Source organism: Echiichthys vipera (genome assembly GCF_963691815.1).
Source record: "Echiichthys vipera genome assembly, chromosome: 18".
Taxonomy (NCBI): Eukaryota; Metazoa; Chordata; class Actinopteri; order Perciformes; family Trachinidae; genus Echiichthys; species Echiichthys vipera.
The window spans coordinates 26073685-26095568 of NC_139843.1; the positions used below are offsets into that span (position 1 = coordinate 26073685).

Genomic DNA, 21884 nt, shown 5'->3' on the forward strand with positions numbered 1-21884 from the left:
TGGGTGTATCCTCTAACATTGTGCCATACAGTGTGATATTTGCCCAAGGGTAATGTCCATTATACTACTGCAGTAAGAAGAGGGTAAGAATAAGGTGTCATTTAATGATTAAATTGGAGACAAGGCAAACACAGCTGAAAAAGTGGAACCCAGTGGATTTTCATATACAACAAGCTCTAAATCCTCAGTCATGCTTCTGCTCTGGCTTGCTGTCATCAGCCTCATTGCCAACTCTCCCTGTGCTGCTGCCCCGCCACGGCACTCTGAGCTTCAGCCAGTTTTCAATGGGTCCACCAGAAACAAGCTGCTGCTCATCTCCTTCGACGGCTTCCGCTGGGACTATGACCGAGATGTTGAAACCCCTGAACTGGATAAGATGGCCCAGGATGGGGTGAAGGCAGTGTATGTTACACCACCCTTCCTCACCATCACCAGCCCTTCTCACTTCACAATGCTTACAGGTAAAAGCATCAGTTTAGCGCTTTATTTTTTAAACAATGGCCAATGGCATGTAAATGCATAAAAAATAATGCTAAACAAACATTGTTTAAACTCACTGACTGAATAGTTAGTCAACAGTCAAACAATTACAACATTATGTTAACTGTAATTGTAGCTTAATTTTTTAATATCTTTTAAAATCTCAAGAGTCTGTGTTTGCTTGTGTTTATTTGACAAAGGTAAAAATATGTATTTTTATTAGGGCGCGAGCACGAAAGTGCCAGGAAACCTATTGTTTTTGATGAAATCATTTTTTCCACTGCGCCATCGCATTTTCAAGGGGCTTAGGAAGCATGTAGGCTCAGAGAAATTGGCACACAGGTCAAAAGTGGCGAAAATTGCAAAGTTCAAAAGTCACTGAGGTTGGGCGTGGCCAGCGGGCACCATAGCACCCCGAAACGCATGCCATGGTTGGAATAAAGTTCTTTTGATGTTCATGAAATTTGGTGGGATCATTGCTCTCATCTTAAAGAACATTTAAAGAAATTATTTTTAAATTTAAATTTATTTGATGTAGATGTACGAAATTTGGTAGGAAGGCGTAACGTATGGAGACTTTTGTAAAAAATTGTATTTACTGTGGCATTTTTTCGCAAAGTGAAGCCAGTCCCTTGTACTTTAATGAACTATTCCGAGTGACTTCAAATCTGGTAGGTTGCATTTTAAGACCTTTGTGATGCTAAATTGCAAAGCTTTTGAGGCTTCATGCAACGCCCTCAAAGTGGTGTGGCGGTGAATTTTGCCCAAAACTTGAAAAAGTAAGTTATCGTAGCTCCACTTTTTCAAATCTGCCCCAAATGTCACATGCTGGATAACAGTCCAGACCTGAAGACATCTACATGCTGAAATTGAGTCATAATGCCACCCTCATCGCATTTTGAGGGTCTTGGCAGTAATTGGGCTTGTGTGGCCAACGGGCTCCATAACACCCTAAAACGCACGCCATGGTTGGCAAAAAGTTATTTTGATGTTCACAAAATTTGGTGGAATCATTGCTCTCATCTTAAAGAACATTTAATTAAATTATTTTTCACCTAACAAAGTCAGCCATCTTGGATTTTGTGCATTCATTTTAATTTTACAAACATGTTTGAGGCCTTTAGGATGCACAAAAATGCATGAAACTGTGGACACATTTTCAAACCAATTATGTTCTTGATTTGATGTTATAATTTCACATGGTTGTGGCACGTCCGGTGTATAGCGCCCCCCAATTACTTTGAGCACTTGAACGCATTTAAAGCACACTCGTACGAAACTTGGCAGACACATGGAAACTAGAGATGCGCTCGATACTAGGCTGAAACGAGTATCCGGTCCAGATAAAGCACTTTTGCCAAGTAAGCCTATGATACAAGTAGTACGCGTCAATATCTGTGCTCGGATTGAATGAAAATCCTCTTTAGAGGACTGTGTCTGCTTTCTGTGATATGCTTGTCATGGATCCATTCCACTGCTGTGTTCCCCTCCGCCACACACAAACACACACCTGCTCCCTCTCACCCTCACTCAGACTCGCAGGTCTTTTCCTTTACCTTTTAAATTTCTTCAGCTTTGTTTTAACTTCGGTTCGTACTTATTAACACTAATGTTCTGTAAACGTGGGTTTGTTCAAAGAGGTGCTGCTTGGTATAATGGGACTCGCATTGGGTCTATGCCTGTCAGAGATTTGTTTTCTTTTTTTAACTAAGTGTCTGACACTTTCTTGCTGTTCCATAAAAAATAAAGGTAGTAGTGGTATAAATAACACAAATTAATTAAGCTGCACACACTTTAAAAAAATCACAGATCATAAAATAATTAAAAGTTAAAAAAAAGAAAGTTATGTTGAGTATGAAAACAATTTCCATTACATTCATCTGTTGTATTCATTGTTGTAAACTTGTGTAAATAGTTTGTTTGCTGTCGTGATCAGAAACATTGATCTGAAGCTCAATTCTGATGCTGTCCTGAGAATATTTTTCTAATCAGCAATAAATAAAACTATTTCTGAATAGCCCACATCAAATGCATGCTTAAAACAACATACTGGTTAAAGCCCTGGCCATTTCAAGACAACTCGACCCACTTCTGGTTTAAAATTCGCCCACACCCGGAATAGGCCCCGCCCATCCCGAGTACAAATACAGATCATTTAGATGGTAAACGGATGCAGATACAGATAATGCTGTACTCGCTCATCCCTAATGAAAACCCTTTTATATTGTAAAAATATACAGCGATTTGGTCCATGTATATTTAGCTGGCTCCATATCGCCCCCTAATGCCTGGAAAGCCTTAGTTGAAAAAAATTGCTCTGATCTTCACAAAATTTGGTACCCACATAGCTTTAATCATTTCAGACATATTTCACATGAGCCTTTATTAGCTCTGCCCAACAGGAAGTCAGCCATCTTGAATTTTGTGCGTTTTTCATGTATTTTATGCAAACTTTGAAACTTCAGAGAGATTAGCGGATTAATTGCATATTTTCTTGGTATAACCCTTCTACTAATGTGACGCTAAATTTTTAAGGAATAGTCAATACCTCAAATGATGTCATAACTCATGTGACTACCCACCATTTTAGGCTGGTATTGTGTTTTTCATAAATTCTAGAGGATTTAACAGAACAATCTCAAATGTGGTCAGCAGAATCAAAAGACCACCACAATGCCAAACTGCATTTGTGTTTTACTGTGTTTTTACTTTTGTGCCAGCCTGGATCCTGGAAGTGTATTGAAGAAGATAAAAGCAAACATAGTACAGAAAATATGGAATACACAGCAAGAGCAAAATACACAAACTAACAGTCAATCGCCATCAATTACATGGAGACCGAGACAATGCGTCTGCCACCACATTCTGCTGACAGTTGCTTCAGAATCTGTGCAAACAAATGGGACACCACAGCCATGATTGTGCGTATTGGATGCGCAGCTGGATACCTCGTGCTCTTGCACATCACCATTAACATGTAACTAGCACTTGATTTAGAGGGAAGCAATGGGCCCAGACAATCAATAATCAGATGTTCAAAAGGTTGATTTAAAGCTGATGTTGGGCACAGTGGAGCAGGTTTTAGGCTCTGGTTAGGTTTTCTGGGTAACTGACGTGTGGAATGACTTTGTATTCAGAAACATCTCTTCAGTCAGGGCCAAAAGTAATACCTCAGGATGCGATCATACGACTCCCTGACGCCTAGGTGGCCAGACTCATGGGAAACCTGCAAAGACCTTTTCACGAAACCAAGAAGGCACAACGACTTGGTAAACCAGGTTCACCAACAAAATGCTTCCAATGAGGCCCCCACTTTCTCATGAACACATCACTGTCAACAAAATAACACTGAGCATGGTTTTTAATGTCACCAGATGAACAAGCTATCTCCAGTAGACTTAAGGGAACCATCAGCCCGCTGCTCAGCCACCAACTCACTGTGAGAAACCGACCAAGGCAGATCAATACATGGTATAACATGCTGCTGTGGAACATTAACATCTACCATAGATTCTATTTCATAACTAGCTCTAGCCAGCTTAGCTCTATATTATAGAGCATCAGTCTCTTTCCCAATGCCCACATTTATGACAATTACAAATTTTGTCAGAATTCACATAGAAATGACCATGATCACTTCTCTGCTCCAACCCACCAGGTTTTACTAGACAACCAGACTCACCCACAGCCAAGGTATTTTCTCCGTGTCTGCTGCCACAACGAATAGAAGAAAACTCAGCACCATTTGTCATACCATAGTCGTCTGCCAAAGCAGCGGCCTAGGCTGCTGCCTTAACCGTTCGCTCATTAACATAAGTCGCAATGCTTCCAGGTAGACAGTTTAGAAATTGCTCCAGAAGAAGTAAATCATCCAATGCCTCATAAGAGTCAACCTTCGTGGCACTACACCAATGATCAGTGGACAAAAACTCCAGATGAGACTTGTCACCCTTCTTCCAACTCCTAAACCGTTGGCGATACGCTTCAGGGACAAGCTCATATGCCTTGAGCATTGCGGACTTAGCAACACTAATTGTTTGCAGTATGATTTGGTTAAGAGTAGAATAAGCCTGCAGAGCCCTGTCGGTTAACACACTGCAACAATAAAGTGCGAGTGGAATCAGGCCACCCCCCGAGCCTGAGCAACTGTTCAAACAAGAAAGGTTTATCTGGGTCTCATTAAATTTGGGAACCAACCTCAAATCACTCAAGTCATCAGAGCACAGAACTGCGATTGAAACAGCTGGCCTATCAGTGAGCAGAACATAAGCTGAAATTATACCATCTCTCACCAAATTCAGTTTTTGCTTTTCCAGCTCAATTTTCACCTGCTCAGTTTCTTGTCATATTTTCTCCAACGACACAGCTTTCTCTATCTCAATACGTTGTTGCATCTGTTCCTTCTCCTTTTCTAATCAAAAGCGCAAGATAAGTAATTCCTTCTGCTGCTTGAATGTTAAGCCACTAGGGACTGCTACAGAAGGAGCTGACTCCTGACTCCAGGGACAGAAACATCTTCTGCAGTACCCAACACATTCATCTTTAACAAAATAGCTTTCAAATTAGACTTTACCAACTCTTTACCTTTCTCACCCACATCAACTTAATAATACTCGGCAATCTTTATTAACTGATCTTTTGTGCACCGGTTCAAAACCCTTTCAGAATGTTTGTCTACAAACGCCTTCACAATTTCCTCCATATTGCATAACTAGTCACACAACAAAAGCAATGCAACGTGTTAGACTCACCGGTGCGCACCAGAGGAATAAACAGCCTCCAAACGGAGCTTCCCCGCTATCTGACTGCCTAACCTGCCAAACCATGGAAGTGCTTCTGAGCAATGTTAGGGAAAAAGGGGAAAAGGGAAGCATGCCGTACCCCAACTCTACAAACCCACCCTGACGAAACTCAAAGGGGAGACGCCGCTTTACCTACAAGGGGAACCACTCCTACAGTTAAAGCAACAGTGACAGAAAAAATAAACCAAGTTACCTTCAACCACAAACAGCCAAAAAAAAAAAAAAAAAAAATTGTACTGCATTAAATGCCTACACTCAAGACATTAAAGTACATCTCCCAAAGCACAACAAACACCTTATATGGCTACTTACGTCACAACAGTCTGGGGAATTCCCCACACAACGCACACTTTCACTGGAGGGCACAAAGGCTTTCTCCACACAGTCACTCACAAAAATGACATGTGCCCACTTGCAGACAAAACACTCAACTAAACAAACTTTCTCAACAGAAACAGACAAAGAGTAACACAAAGACGTCCTGGGGTAATACTCAAGGCAAACGAGCCCCCAACATGTTACGACCGGCTCAAAGGCCATAACATAAATGGAAGATGTACACCAACTTAATATGAACAAAAGTAACATTTATTAAATAATTGTGCAAACAAGGTAAACAATGTAGGTCAAAATCTGTGGTGTATGAGGATGTATGAATGCATTGAAGAATGTGTGTTGCATGTTGTCAGTGGCTAACAAAGGACAAAAATAAACAAAGGAGTCATGCTGTTGAAGGAAATGCAGGCAAAGAGAGGAGTTCTGGTCTCTGGAAGGCGGGGTTAAATAGGCTGAAGGATTGGCCAGGTGCTCCCAGTTAACTAATCAGCACAGCTGGTACCTGCAAGCAAAGAGAGCAGAGTCCAAGTCACTGGCTCTGGGCCGTCACAATAAGAGAAGGTCATCAGCATATAAGGAGAGTTTGTGGAGTAGACCAAAACAAGGGATTCCCCTTAAACTCATTCTGGTTTCTAAACCAGATGGCTATTGGCCCGATGGCTATGTTGAACAACAAGGGTGAGAGCGGACAGCCTTGCCAGGTCCCATGTTTGAGAGGAAAATATGCTGAACGGACACCGTTATAGAGGCTGACGGGGTTACATAAGGATGCTTAACCCAAGAAATAAAATTAGAATCAAAGCCAAATCTCATTTCTCCAAAATGAAAAATAGAAAGCCCCACTCTGCCCAGTCAAAGGCATTCTCTGCATCTAGCGCCACTACGACCTCAGGAGTGTCCGACCAGGGTGAGAATATGATGTTGAGCAGCCTTCTGGTGTTGAAGAATGGATTTCTCCCTAATGTGAAGCCTGTCTTGCCCAGTGAAATTATTGATGACATCACACTTTGGGGGCGAAGGGTGAACCTTAGCAAGGATCTTTCAATCTAGGTTTGAAAGTGAGACCGTTCTATTGCTGCCACATGAAGTAGGGTCCCTGTCTTTCTTCAGGACGAATTAAATTGTTGCCTCATACAAGGTTGCTGTTAGTTTGCCTTGAGTAAAAGAGTCATTGAACATTCTCACAAGAATGGGGGCTAATAGCATTGAGTACGCCTTAAAGAACTCAACTGTAAAACCTTTGGGACTAGAAGATTTCCTATTTTGCATAGACTTAATTGCTTCATGCACCTCCAACAGAGAGATGATTCTACCAAGTTCTCTAGCGATATTTATATAAATCTGAGGGTATTTTAAACGGTCTAAGGGATTAGGGGTCGCTGCAGTAATTGGGCTGCATTCAGAAGTATATCGTGTGGTATAGAAATCGGAAAAGACTTATTGATAATCATTGGATCAGAAGTGTGGCTACCGTCCGGTAGTTAAATTTTGTGAGATCAGTCTAGAAGCACTGTCTCTCCGCCAATTGGTGCCATTAGGAGGCCGTGTTCCGAATGCAGTAATAGCCATTTCTTATAGAGGGAGGGGGATATTTGAGAAATATAGGATATCACTTTTCCCTTAATAGTAGCTTTAAGCGCTTCCAACAGAATTCCACCGCTGACATAGGGGGTGTCGTTAAACTCTATGTAAGAGAGGATTTGAGTCACAACAATATCTTTAAACTTACTATCCGACAGTAAGTGTGAGCTGAACCTCCATGGTAAACATGGAATTGTATCTTGTGGAGATTGTTATTGAGTAGAAAGAAATCAATTCGGGAGAATGTGTGTTGTACATGGGAAACAAAGAGAAAGCTTTCCCACAGGGATTTCTAAACCTCCAGGGAACAGAAATTTCCAACTGTTTTTACTACATGTGCTGATTTGGATAGTGTAAATTGTGTAGGGGAAGATCTGTCGAGGGTCAAATCCTGCACTAGATTGTAGTCCCCACCAATGATGAAGCGGTGACTGTCTGCGTTTGGAATTTTTGCAAATAGCCTTGTAAAAAACTGTTTATCGCCCCAGGTGGGCGCATAAACCGAAACTAAGACCACTGGTGTGTTCTGAAGTGTGCCCGAAACTATGACATAGAGGCAGTCAGTATCTAGGATTACATTTGTTGGCTCAAACAGGACCCTTTTATGAATGATGATAGCTGCCCCTCTAACTCTATCTGTTAATTTGGAATGGAATAAGTGGCTCATCCACACTCTCTTAATACGTGGGGTGTCAGCTGATTTGAGATCCGTTTCCTGCAGAAACATCAGATCCCCCTGAAGGTGCTGTAACTGTGTCAAGACCTTAGCAATTTTGACCGCGTTGTTAATGCCCTTAGTATTCAAGATTCAAGATTCAAGATTCAAGAAGCTTTATTTATCCTGAGGGAAATTATTGTGCAACAGTTTCAATACAAAGGTGGGAAAGGAGTGACAATAAGCTAACATAATCAAATCAAAATAAAGCTAACATAAAATAAATCAAACAGTAACTAAGTGTGACAGAGTGCAACAGACATTGTGGTTAAGCGTAGGTATTTACAATATACAACAATACGCACTGTGCAGTTTAGCAGCATATTGAAATAAAATAAGTACAAACTAAATAAGTGATAAGGAGCGATAATTGAAACTGGGGTAAAAATGTAGCAGCATTTCCTACAAGACTAAGTTACAGTAAAGTACAGTAAAGTGTAGCAGCATTTCTCACTGAAGTAAGTTTCAGTAAAGTACAGTGAAGTGTAGCAGCCTTTCTTACTGAAGTAAGTTTACAATACAACTAGATAAAGTGATGCAGTGGTGACAAAGTGACAAAGTGTTCCAGGAAATTAGACGCACTTCAGTACCTTGGCCATAGGAACAATAATAATGATTAAGAATGACACTGCATGGCCTAAAGTATTCTATAGTGTAGTGGGGGAAGAGAGTGGGGAGGAGGAGTAAAACAGAACAAGAAAAACTGTCCAGGATAGACCGGAGTCTGGAAAGTATCCTTCTCTCTGCCATGATCGTCAGGCTGTCCAGCTCCTCCCCCACATCACCCGCCTATCTGATCAGTTTGTTCAGTCTGTTAGTGTCTGCGACCTTCAGCCCACTGCCCCAGCATGTGACAGGGAAGAAGATCGCACTGGCCGCAACAGACTCATAAAACGTCCTCAGCATCGTCCAGCAGATGTTAAAGGACCTCAGACTCCTCAGGAAAAAGAGTCGACTTTGGCCCTTTTTGTAGACAGCCTCTGTGTTTCTAGTCCAGTTCAACTTATTATTGAAGTACACCCCCAGGTACTTCTACTCCTCTACAGTGTCCACAGGGACCCCCTGGATCGAGACAGGGGTCACAAGTGTTTTCACCCTCCTCAGATCCACTACAAGCTCCTTTGTTTTAGTCATGTTGAACTGCAGATGATTCAGCTCACTCCAAGTGACAAAGTTGCCCACAACAGTCCTGTATCCACTTTCATCCCCCTTTCCAATGCAGCCAACTATTGCTAAGTCATCAGAAAACTTCGGAAGGTGGCAGGACTCAGTGCAATAGTTGAAGTCTGAGGTGAAGAGGGTGAAGGGAGGGAGGACAGTCCCCTGAGGGGCCCCAGTGTTGCTGACCACCCTTTCAGACACACAGTTCTGTATGCGTACATACTGTGGTCTGCCCATCAGGTAATCCACAATCCAGGACACGATGGGGGCCTCCACCTGCATCGCAGCCATCTTCTCAACCAGTAGAGCCGGACGGATGGTGTTGAATGCACTGGAGAAGTCAATGAACATGACTCTCACAGTGCTCGCAGGCTTGTCCAGATGACTGTAGACTCTGTTCAGCAGGTACAGTAGGTAATGCAGTCCTCAACTCCCAGGCGGGGCTGGTAGGCGAACTGTAGTGGATCAGTGAAGGGCCTGACCGTAGGCCGTAGCTTCTCCAGGACAAGTCTCTCCATGGTCTTCATGATGTGTGACTCCAGGGCCACCGGTCTGTAGTCCTGAGGTCCCACTGGGACTCTGCGTCTTTGCCACAGGCACAAGGCAGGACGTCTTCCACAGCACAGAGACCCTCTGGAGTTGCAGGCTCAGGCTGAAGACTTGAATCAGTACTATAAACAGCTGGGGGCACAGGCTTTAAGCATTCTGGGAAATACACCATCAGCAGCTTTGCCAGAGTGGAGTCTTGTCAACTGTCTTCTAACCAGGTCAGGCGTGAAGGACACTGTAGAGGTGTCTGTTGGGGAGGGTTGAGGTCGTCAGTTTGTGGAGGACGTGATGTAGAGCAGGGGGGAGGGGTGGAATAGGTAGGTGTGAAGTCAGTTGGTGAGGGGAAGGTAAGGGGTCTGTAAGGAGGAAGAGTAGGGGGAGGTAAAGTGGCAGTCGTTGAAGGGCAGCCAGTAGCAGAGTCATGTGGGGGATGGGCCGCAGTATCAAACCTATTGAAAATTAGGTTCAGTTCGTTGGCCTGGCCCACACGGTCCTCCAACCCTGTGCTACCAGTCTTCTGGTGATGGTTTTCATGCCACTCCATACGTCCATCATGTTATTTCGCTGGAGTTTGTTCTCTAGCTTTCTCCTATAAATGTCTTTGGCCTCCCTGATTTTAAGTTTAAGTACCCCTGCACTCTCCTCACCTCTTCACGTTTGCCATCTCTGAATGCTCTCTTCTTTTCATTCAGGATGGCCTTAATGTCCTTGGTGATCCAGGGTTCATTATTGACGTAGCAGATTACAGTCCGAGCTGGGACAATGCAGTCCACACAAAAATGAATGTAGTCGGTGATGCACACAGTGAGCCCATCAATGTCCTCCCTGTGCGGCTCACAAAGTGCAGGCCAGTCAGTCCCTTTAAAGCAGCCCTGCAGTGTCTCATAAGCCTGCTCAGACCACCTCCTCACAGTCCTTGTGGTCGTAGGCTTCCTCTTCACCAGAGGCACATAGCAGGGTTTGAGGTGAACCAGGTTATGATCTGAGGCGGTGGGCCCTGTCACATTCTGGCGGTGATTCCAAGATGCCTTTGCCGAAAACTTCCATGAGCAGCTCTGCAAAGACGCCTGTCGGCCGCGGCCCCTCCACTAACTAGTGGTAGGCCGACCACTCTGATTATTCTCTATGGGCGAACTCACACTGTCCTTCCGTACCGTGCCCAAACAGGTTCTACGGGTAAAGCCTAGTTCGTTTGACCAGTGTGAGTGCACGAGCGTGCCTGTTCGGACATATATAAAAAAAAAAAATATATATATATATATATATAAAAATATAAAAAAAGACAGACCATGCGCGGACATTTAACAACAACAACAATGGTGGCGGAAGGTTCCCGTTGGTGTGATGCGGAGGAGTGTCTACTGCAGATTTGGTCGGATGAAAATATTTAAAACAGTCGGGCAAGACGCGCAAAAACTCTGAGGTCTATGGGAAGATTTGTAAACAAAGTGACGCATCGCGATGACGTCAATCAATGCGTGTGACGTGTTACGGCGTGATGATGTATAGACAGGCAAGAAGCCTCCGCGCGAGGCCCAGGCAGTGTGAGTACAAACGGGCCTGGCCAGCGGGGGGAGAGGGAGGGGGGGACAAGTACCCTAAAGCACAGGGCACGGTACGGACAGACAGTGTGAGTGTGCCCTTAAGGTGAAAAGGGGAGGTTATTGCAGAGGAATGGGAAGACTTTTTGACCATAAAACGTCACAACAATGGAATATGGATGAAACAAAGCTGTGAATTAGGATCTCTGCATCAGCCAAGGACAGAAAAAACCCTAATTGTAGCTATGTTATGTTGTGTAGGTGGAAAAAAAGGATCTTGGTCATTTTTGTAATGTTCTGATCAAAGAGAGGGAAGGATCAAATTTCAAGATTCTTGGCCATCAAATGTTGAAAAATCACAGTTGTTGAGTTACTGTTGCTTGATTAAACTGGTTTCTGTGTCAAGCAGAGTCAATAACCAGCATTTCAGTTTTATTGAAATTTAGGATGAAGTTTAAAAAGGTTGTATTTAAACATATACTAGTTTCGTAATTTGTTTTTGGTTCCTTTCATCAGGACGTCATGTTGAGAATCACGGAGTAATCCACAACATTTGGTTCAACACTACCACTCAGGAGAAGAAGCAGTACTACATGACTCAGTTTGTTGATTCTTACTGGGACAATGGCAGCTTACCCATCTGGATAACAGCACAGAGACAGGTACTTTAGATCCGTCTGTTTTCTACATGCCTATATCAAATATTTTCTGTATTCAAATCAAATCAAATCAACCTTTATTTATATGGCGCTTTTCATACAGAAAAGTATCGCAAAGTGCCTTACAGAGATGTACAGAAAAAGAGAAACAGCAAATAAAATCAGGAGAAGAAAGTTAAAAGAACCCAACCCTCCCACAATCATGCACTGAAACATGCACAAATGTATATACGTTCATTCACACATTCACATAAACACACAGCCACGCTGACACACAGACACACACACTCACACCTACGCAAACACTAGCTGTCACTACAGAGACATGGCCGGGCAGCGAGACCTGAGGTACAGAGGAGTCTAGAGGATGCTACCTTTTGGGGGGCCAACCACACTGGGAGAGGTCCCAGTCCAAGGTCACAGGGAGCACCGCCACAGAGACCACCCCAACCCAGGCAGACAGGAGCACCAAAGTGCAGAGCCCTCTAGCTGCCCGGGCCGGAACTGTCCACGGGACAGCACCCCCCGCGGCCAGACCAGAGACAACTCCCAAACTGACAGGCCCCCTGAGGAAACACTGGAGATTAAAAACTGTTGCCTAAAACAGTAAAAGGTTAAAATATGGAGGCAAAAATACGAGGGACTAAAACATAAAAGCATAAAAGCATAGAGGCTAAAACATGAAATAGAAAAGAAAAGCATGAGAGCATAAGACATGAGGCCATAAAAATAAATAAAAGCATGAAGGCTAAAACACAGAGATTAAAACAGTAAAAAAGGATAAAAAAAAGTGCTCTGATTAGCACTGCCTAAAAGAAATCAATTAACTAAAAGCCTGGTTAAAAAGATGGGTCTTAAGCCTCTTTTTAAAAACCTCAGCAGTCTCCGCGACCCTGAGGCTCTCCGGCAGGCTGATCCACAGTCGGGGCCAATAACAACTGAAAGCCGCCTCCCCGTGCTTTTTTTAACTTACCTGTGGTATGGTTAAAAGGCCGGTGCCGGAGGACCTCAGGATCCGCGGCGGCCGATAAGGTAAAAGCAAATCAGATAGGAAAGAGGGCCCACGACCGTTAAGACACATAAAATCTAGTAGAAGAACTTTAAAATCAATCCTGAAACGCACCGGGAGCCAATGCAGCGACTTTACAAACTGGTGTTATGTGCTCCCGCCCTCTGGTCCTTGTCAGCACTCGTGCAGCTGAGTTTTGTAATAATTGTAGATTTGAAATGCTTTTTTTGGGAAGGCCAGAGAGCAGGGCATTACAGTAGTAATGTAAAGCATGCATCAGCACCTCCGTGCTGGCCTGAGAGAGAAATGGGCGGACTCTGGCTATGTTCTTAAGATGGTAAAAACCTATTTTTGTTATATTTTTGATGTGTGGAATAAAACTGAGCTCAGAGTCAAAAATCACACCCAGATTTTTTTACAGATTGTGATAGTTTAAATTTCTGTAACTTTGGTAAAAGTTTCTCTTTCTGGACCTCAGGACCGATGAGTAAAATCTCTGTTTTGTCCCTGTTGAGCTGTAGGAAATTTGCCATCCATTTCTTGATATCTAAAATGCAGTTAAAAAGGACATCAATAGGTCCTGTGTCATCAGGAGCCATGGCGATATACAGTTGCGTATCGTCAGCATAACTATGAAAGCTAATACCGTGCCTCCTGATGACGTCCCCAAGGGGAAGCATGTAAAGATTAAAAAGAGTTGGCCCTAGAATTGACCCTTGGGGAACACCACACTTTATTTTGTGGGTTTCTGAGGAACATGTATCCATACTTACAAAGAAGTGTTGATCTGTGAGGTAAGAAATGAACCAGTTAAGAACAGTACCAGAGAGGCCGACCAGGTTCTTCAGTCTATCTAATAAAATGTGATGGTCTACTGTATCGAAGGCGGCGGTTAGATCCAGTAGTACCAAGAATGTGAGTTCATTGTTATCCAAGTTGCACCTGATGTCGTTTAAAATCTTTAAAAGGGCTGTCTCTGTACTGTGGTTCACCCTGAAACCAGACTGACAAAAATGTTGTTCGCAATTAAAAAGTCATTTACTTGATTGAAAACAAGTTTTTTTCAAAATTTTACTCAAAAACGGTAAGTTGGATACAGGCCGATAATTATTAAAGATGTTGGGATCTAAATTGCTCTTCTTCAGAAGGGGCTTTACCACCGCCGTTTTAAAGGAGGCGGGGAAGACCCCCATCTGAAGAGAGCAATTCACCATGTATAAAAGCTGATCCTCAAAGAATCCACAAAGTGTTTTGAAAAACGGTGTGGGAATTGGATCTAATAGGCAGGTTGTGGACTTTACTTGGGAGAGGACTCGACCAAGTGTCCCCGCATCAACCAGGGCAAAACTCTCCAGTGTTTCCTCGGGTAAAATCAATGATCCAGGTGTGTCAACATTGGAAATCTGTTGGGGTAAAAGACTCGATCTGATGTCATTGATTTTATTTCTGAAGATAGGTATTACCTATCTGTAGTATTATGTGGGGGAACACAATTACAGGAGTATTTTCTTTCCAGGAACTAAAGACGGGTTCTCTGCATTTCCCTGGCACAGCAGCCACCTACAAAGGAGAGACTGTGAGGGTTAAGCAAGTGGAACCTCATTTCTATGATTATTCTAATGAGACGGATTGGAGGCTGAACATTGACAAAGTGATTGGAGAGTGGTTCCACCAACAGGACCTGGACTTTGTCTCCTTGTACTTTGGAGAACCAGATAAGACTGGACACAAATATGGACCAGATTCCCCAGAGCGCCGTGAGATGGTCCAGCAAGTTGACCGTACTGTGGGCTACATCCGGGACAAGATCCAAGACCATGGCCTTACTGACCGGCTCAACATTATCATCACTGCCGACCACGGGATGACTACAGTTCTACGGGGTGGACTGGTTAAGAGGATCATCCTCTCTAAGATCCCTGGCTTCAGCTTCAGGGATATCCAGTTTCAACTGTTGGATTATGGTCCTGCTGGGATGTTGCTTCCTAAAGAGGGGATGCTAGAGAAGGTCTACCAGGCTCTGAAAGGAAGCCATCCTCACCTTCATGTGTATAAAAAAGAGGAGATACCAGCTAGACTGCACTACAGTAACCATCCTCGACTCCTGCCCATCATCCTCTTCGCTGATCCTGGATATATTGTCAATGGGGTGAGTGAGTGATATTTAGTGTATGTAGCCCATATTCAGTGAGGTGAGAGTTCAAAGAGTGTATTTGAGTTTTGAGGAACTGATGTTTGATCATCTTTGTCTGCTAGAAGGGTTTAATACTCAGCTATGCTTTGATTGAGGTATAAAAGTGCAACCACCACTGGCCCTTGCCCCTGCCCATCAACTCCCAGCTTCCACGTGCTTGTGCAATTCAATTCATTTTTATTGACTTACAATGCCAAAATCCTATCAAAAATTATCTTAGGACACTTTACAGAGTAGGTATAGACCACACTCTCTGACTTATCATTTACATAGACCCAACAATTCCCTTGTTGAATACACAGTGGCAACGGAAACCTTCCCCTAAACAGGCAGGAATGTCGGACCGACCCAGGTCTATGGAGGACAGTCATCTGTCTGAACAGGTTGAGGAGGAAGAATAGGAGAGAGAAATTGAGAAAAAGACAGGCAGATGGACAGTCCAAGAGATGAAATCAACCACAAAAGTAACGGTAACTATAATAATATCTATAGTAATGTGAATATGACTTATATGTTATGGCAGTAAATATAGTCGAATAGTAGAAACAAGCACAGCTTAGGTGATAAAATATGGAAATAATAATAATTGTGGTGGTAAATATGATCAATGATGAGTAGAAGAGTAATGGCAATTACAGCTGTGATACAGTGAGACATAACACTGTTGATGTTTTTATGGCTACAAATTTTCTAATATATTCTATAAGACTAATAATTGTATATATGAGTAACTAACAATAGCAGCAGGAAGCGTCATGCAGGAACCAAGGCAGCAGGCACCACCACGATCAGCAGAGATCTGTGAGATGGCAAAGCACAAACAACTCCGGGGATGAAGTTGAATTAGTAACATGCATTGATGAGACATGGATGATACAGTTAGAGAGGCTCATAGTATCAGGAACAGTATTATCCCCCGGCAGACTAGGCCTATACCAGCAGAATTAAGCAGAACAAATTCAGCTTAGGCCCCTTACATGCAGGCTCTGAGAGAAATTGAATGCCAATAACAACATTGCTAAGGGCTTGTGAGCCCTATCTGTAAGCTTTATCAAAGAGGAAAGTTTTGAGTTTACTTTTAAATGTGGGGACAGTGTCTGCCTCCCAAATAACACTTGGGTGTTGGTTCCAGAGGAGAGGAGCTTGGTAGCTGAAGGCTCTGCCTCCCATTCTACTTTTGGAGACTCTAGGAACGAAAAGTAGCCCTGCATTCTCAGAGCGCAGCGATCTATTCGGGTAATACAGTACTATGAGCTCTTTAAGATATGACAAAGCCTGACCAATAATAGCTTTGTAGGTAAGGAGAAGTATTTTAAATTATATTCTAGATTTTACAGGTAGCCAATGCATAGAAGCTAATACAGGAGAAATATGTTCTCTTTTTCTTTTCTGATTTGTTTTAGTTAGTATTCGAGCTGCTGCATTTTGGACCAAAGTGGAGACTCTTTACAGACTTATTGGAGCAGCCTGATAATAAGGAGTTGCAGTCGTCCAGCCTAGAAGTAACAAATGCAGGGACTAGTTTTCTGCATCTTTCTGAGACACAATGTTCCTAATTTTCGCAATATTACGCAGGTGAAAAAATGCAGTCCTTGTTATCAGTTTTATGTGGGAATGAAGACATATCCTGATCAAAAATAACACCCAGATTCCTTACTGTGGTGCTGGAGGACAACACAACATCATCCAGAGTAACAATATCTTTAGCTATTGAAGTGCTGAAAAGAAATCTAGGATTGTTGTTATTCTCCTCTATTAAAGATGAGTAATAAGCTGCTCTGGCATTACGGAGGGCCTTACTATATGTTTTTAGACTTTCTTGCCAAACTAAGTGAGATTCCTCCAATTTAGTGGAACGCTATTTACTTTCCAATTTTTGTTTTGATTCACCGGTTTGTGGGTTATACCACAGAGCTTCCTATGTTTCATTATCTTCTTTTTTAAAGGAGCAACAGAGTCGAGTGTGTAGTGAGCCTGCAACACTGTCAACAAGGGGATCAATTTCAGAGAAACTAACGTGAGTGCAGGAATCTAGAATATTAGGATTAGGCATTAAATTAAATGCAGATGGAATCGCTTCCTTAAATTTAGTTACAGCACTATCAGATAAACATCTAGTGTAGAAACTTTTGCCCAGAGGTGAGTAGTCCTGTAATATGAATTCAAAAGTTATTAAATAATGGTCTGATAAAATAGTATTATGTGGAAAGACTATTAAGTCTTTGATTTCCACACCACAAGCCAAAACAAGGTCGAGGGTGTGATTAAAACAGTGAGTAGGTTTATGAACAATCTGACTAAAACCCATCGAATCTAATAGAGAGATAAACGCAGTACTACGGCTATTATTATCAATGTCCACGTGAATATTAAAATCTCCTACAATGATTACTTTATCAGATTTAAGGGATAAATTTGACAGAAACTCTGAGAATTCAGATAGAAATTCAGAGTACGGACCAGGAGCACGGTACACTATAACAAGTATAATTGGCTGCACAGTTTTCCAGGTTGAATGTGAAAGATAAAGAACAAGACTTTCAAATGAATTATAATTTAGTTTAGGTTTAGGGTTGATTAATAGGCCTGAGTCATAAATAGCTGCAATGTCTCCTCCTCGACCACTGCCTTGAGGAATATGAGTATTAATATGACTGGGAGGAGTGGATTCATTTAGGCTAACATATTCTTCATGACACAGCCAGGTTTCAGTCAGACAGAGTAAATCAATATGATTTTCTGATATCAGATCATTTATTAATACACATCTGATGTTTCAAAGTCCACATTTTATTTTACAGCTTTGCTGCATTATCGCAGATTTGGTGGTGGTGATTTGGTGGTATAGCTCCTCTTCTGTTAATTTTTAAATTAATTTAAATGATCGTGAGGCAGACAGCGTTTGTTTAGGATACTGAACAAATGCTAAAATGGAAAATGCTCCACAGGGAGCGCGGAGAGGTGTGTAAGACTGCAACTCTGCTTCCTGTAGTTGTTGTTGTCATGGTTTAAGACCACTAACAAATTCGTCCAGATTCTAAGATATGAGAGTGGCACCCTCCTAAGTAGGATGAATACCATCTCTCCTACTAAGACCAGGTTGCGGCATGCGGCTATACATGTCATCACTAATCAAGTGAACAATTCCGATGTGTTTAAAGGGCACATCCTCACAAACATAAAGGACACATGTACCTTTCATGTGAATGCCTTGATTGTCCTTTACCATTGTATCTAATGTATAAAGAACTATGTGATCATGGGGTGTCATTAGTTGTCTAAGATAACACACATAAGGCCCCACATTTTTTACATGACCATGTTTCTCATGAAGCTACTGATTTTTGTGTCCATATAGCTCTTACCTGTGCATTACACAAAAGGAGAGCATGGCTTTGATAATGAAGTCACAGACATGAAAGCCTTCTTCAGGGCGGTGGGGCCTGACTTCCAGAAAAACATGATGGTAGATCCCTTTGACCTGGTTGATGTGTACCCTCTGATGTGTCATCTACTGGTGATAAACCCAGAAATCAATGATGGACATCTGGACAATACCAAACACATGCTGGTTCCCAAGGAAAACACAGGAGACAACAACAGTAAGTGATATATTCCCATTAATTCAGTGCTAAACAATCAATAATACATAGGCTACTATATAATCTATCTCCAACTGTATCATGAAACGCAACTTAAAAAGGTTAATTGTGAGGAGTGTGAAAGTTCATTCTTGACCTTGTGGTAATTACTTTGACAAAAGCATCTCAGCCACTGGTCCACTTATTAGCTTATTCCTGAGCTTTTTACTGTTTACTGTCATCAGCAGATGGATTTTATTTAGTTGTCATGGAGTGGGCTCAGTTGTGGGGATGTGGGATGCACAGAACATCATATTGAGAAAAGTAAGGATTTTGTCCAGAAGTTGTTGATGCACTCTCTACCAGCTTCCCACAGAGGAAATGTGAAGGCTAACACAAGCCCTCAGCTGGCAAAATGGAATCAACCACAACTTTGGTCACAAAATCCAACTACTAGAATTGTGCCTTGACACCACACCTGGCATCTGATACTGGGTCATGGATTATTTTCATGGAGATTCCAGTATCAGCTTCATCCTGCACATCAATAATATCAACCCAAACATCAAGTTCACTAGTAAACAGAAGGATCATGGTATTCTGTTGTTCAGACATGTTTATGCACTGTACGGCTGATAATGAAAGCAGCACAGTGTACAGGAAACCTACTCACACAGATGATATCTTAATGTAAACTCTAATCACACAACAGCAAAGATCAGTGGTGAGGAGCACCCACCTGCACAGAGCACAACACCTTATAGGTGAGAAGGATAGGGAGATGGAGGTGCTGCAGGCCCAGGCCCTGACCTTAAGATCAGGACACACAGGCCCAACAGGGACCACCAGAAGTATCCCTGTAGGAGTTCTTTACCTCCTAGAGTGCCAGAACATCCAACCAGAGTTTTTACTTCACAATGAGTCAGCCTTTACGACAAACCATACAACAATGATATTCTCTGGTACATCATGTGAATATTTACAATATTTACAAAAGAAATGTTGAAAATCAGACATCAGTTGTATGTGAACACCAGATCAAAGCTCATCACAGCACCCGAGAGGAGATTGAAGGTCATTAACTAGGAGCCAGTGGATGAAATGCTAATTGCACAATGTAATGGCTATAGAATAATGACACCACTGGTTTAGATAGGTTCCCTATAAGCATCACTTTCGCCATGCAATTCTGTCTGCCACTGGTTACAATCTCCTGTCTGTCGGCCATTGGGTATAATCTCCTGTCTGTCTGCCACTGGTTACAATCCCCTGTCTGTCAGCCATCGGGTATAATCTCCTGTCTGTCTGCCACTGGTTACAATCTCCTGTCTGTCAGCCATCGGGTATAATCTCCTGTCTGTCTGCCACTGGTTACAATCTCCTGTCTGTCTGCCACCTGGTACAATCTCCTGTCTGTCTGCCACCGGGTACAATCTCCTGTCTGTCTGCCACTGGTTACTATCTCCTGTCTGTTTGCCACTAGGTCCAATCTCCTGTCTGCCACCGATCAGGGTGCAAAATGAAGGCTCGCTTTATGGCACAAAGGAAGATGAAAGGGCTTTAATTGGGCCTATACTTATGACATTAACAAACTAACAACACGGAGGCTCTGTCTGAAACAGAACAGCAAATTCTACTTTATCATACTGTGTTTTTCGCTCTGCCTCTATAGCACTGAGATTGGGATTTCTGGTTTAAATTGAGATTCTTGTGGTTGTCTCTTGCTCTAAAATAGCAGTAATAGTAGTATCAGCAGTAATAGCAGTTACATTACTGCTAGCAGCTTGGCTATTCCAGCATGCTAACGATGATATTATATGAACAAGTAACTTACATTAGATCGATCACGTTGACGTGAAGGCCAGCCTGACTGAATCATTCCACTTGTACACATGAAAATATTTGTGTATCCATTGTGTAGTTTGTTTGGAAACAATGCAGTGTGTCCTGTGTTGTTGGTAGCGTTAGCTCTGGGGAAAACCTGTTTTGTATCCGACTGTCTCCTACATTATTACCACTTGGGAACCCTAGTGGGGGGAAAGTAGAAAACAATATTTTTGTAAAATATGGTACTGTATATGAACATAGATTTCTAAATATATATTTTTCTTCCAAATATTAAATAATTAAATTCTGATAAAACAGAGGGATATTTTATTCGGTTTGTGAAGCACAGACATTTTTTCTCACAATTTCACTTTCTTCAATGATGAAAAATGCTACTTGGGCCAGTGTACATCCCGTGATGCTATCACAAATTGCAATACCTAGTGCAGCCACTACGTTAATATTGTCTCACATGGGTGCATGATTTCCCCCATATACCACCAACCATTATCATATGACTGAAGGTCCATACTTTAGTCATGTGATGACAACTGAGCCATGATCTCCATGAAAGCTGAACCAAAAACTTTGCTGATTTGTTTAAAGCTCCAGAAAAGCTAGTAGGTGGACCCTGAATGAGTTTGGGTTATTTTGTAAAATAGGATGATTTGATGTGAAAATACCACTCCCATTATCATAGTTGTATATATGACACTTTTCCCTCTACAGTAGTGGTTAGCGACAGTGAAGACAACAACACTTTGACCAAGTCACAAGGGTAACATTTATTAAGGACTGTCTGACTTTAACCCTGACATCACAGTCTGTATAGCATTATCTAACAGCTCTAACAGCTGTAAAGTCATATCTTATCAGTATGTAAAAGGTTAGAGTTCTTTCTTAGATGTCTGCACAATGAAGCAAATATGTAAAGCTGATTTTTTTTGTTTCCTGTGAGTGTCCCTATCTGTTTGTAGTCTGTTATTTACTTTACTGGTCTGCTTGTATGCATGTTTTTGTTTGTCTGTAGATGCAGAGAAGAATAATCAAATGGAGTTGCTGATTGGCTTCTCAGCAGTGATCGGGCTTCTTGTACTTGTGTTCATCATAACTACATCCTGCAACGTGTGGAAGAGGACCAGAGCCTAATGAGTTTGGACTTTTATTTTAAAATTCTGGAAAATAGTAAGAAGAAAGGGGGAAAATGAAAGATAATAATAATAATTCCTGGATTAGAGTATGCTTATTGTAGGCCAAATATAAGATAAGATAAATACCTTTATGTCAAACAATCTGGCAAGCCCAAACCAGTGATATTTTTTAATTCATGTTTGCTGTGCTCAAGCTGATTATATTTGATACATCTACAAAGGGATACTGTACTGTAGCCTAGAGATCCATTTAGCTATAAAGGTTTTAACATAATTTGAGTGTCTCAGCTTACATAAC

At 42.1% G+C, this 21884-nt stretch overlaps 1 protein-coding gene across 1 annotated transcript; it reads left to right on the forward strand.

Moving 5' to 3' along the window:
* Window positions 1–190: 190 nt before the first annotated feature.
* On the forward strand, window positions 191–21584 carry LOC310960811 (ectonucleotide pyrophosphatase/phosphodiesterase family member 7-like; the record flags this gene model as incomplete). Its single annotated transcript, XM_083932617.1, has 5 exons — window positions 191–461; window positions 11682–11827; window positions 14350–14982; window positions 18386–18629; window positions 21466–21584. 5 exons carry the CDS (start codon window positions 191–193, stop codon window positions 21582–21584), a joined length of 1413 nt encoding a protein of 470 aa, XP_083788743.1.
* Between the last annotated feature and the right edge of the window lie 300 nt (window positions 21585–21884).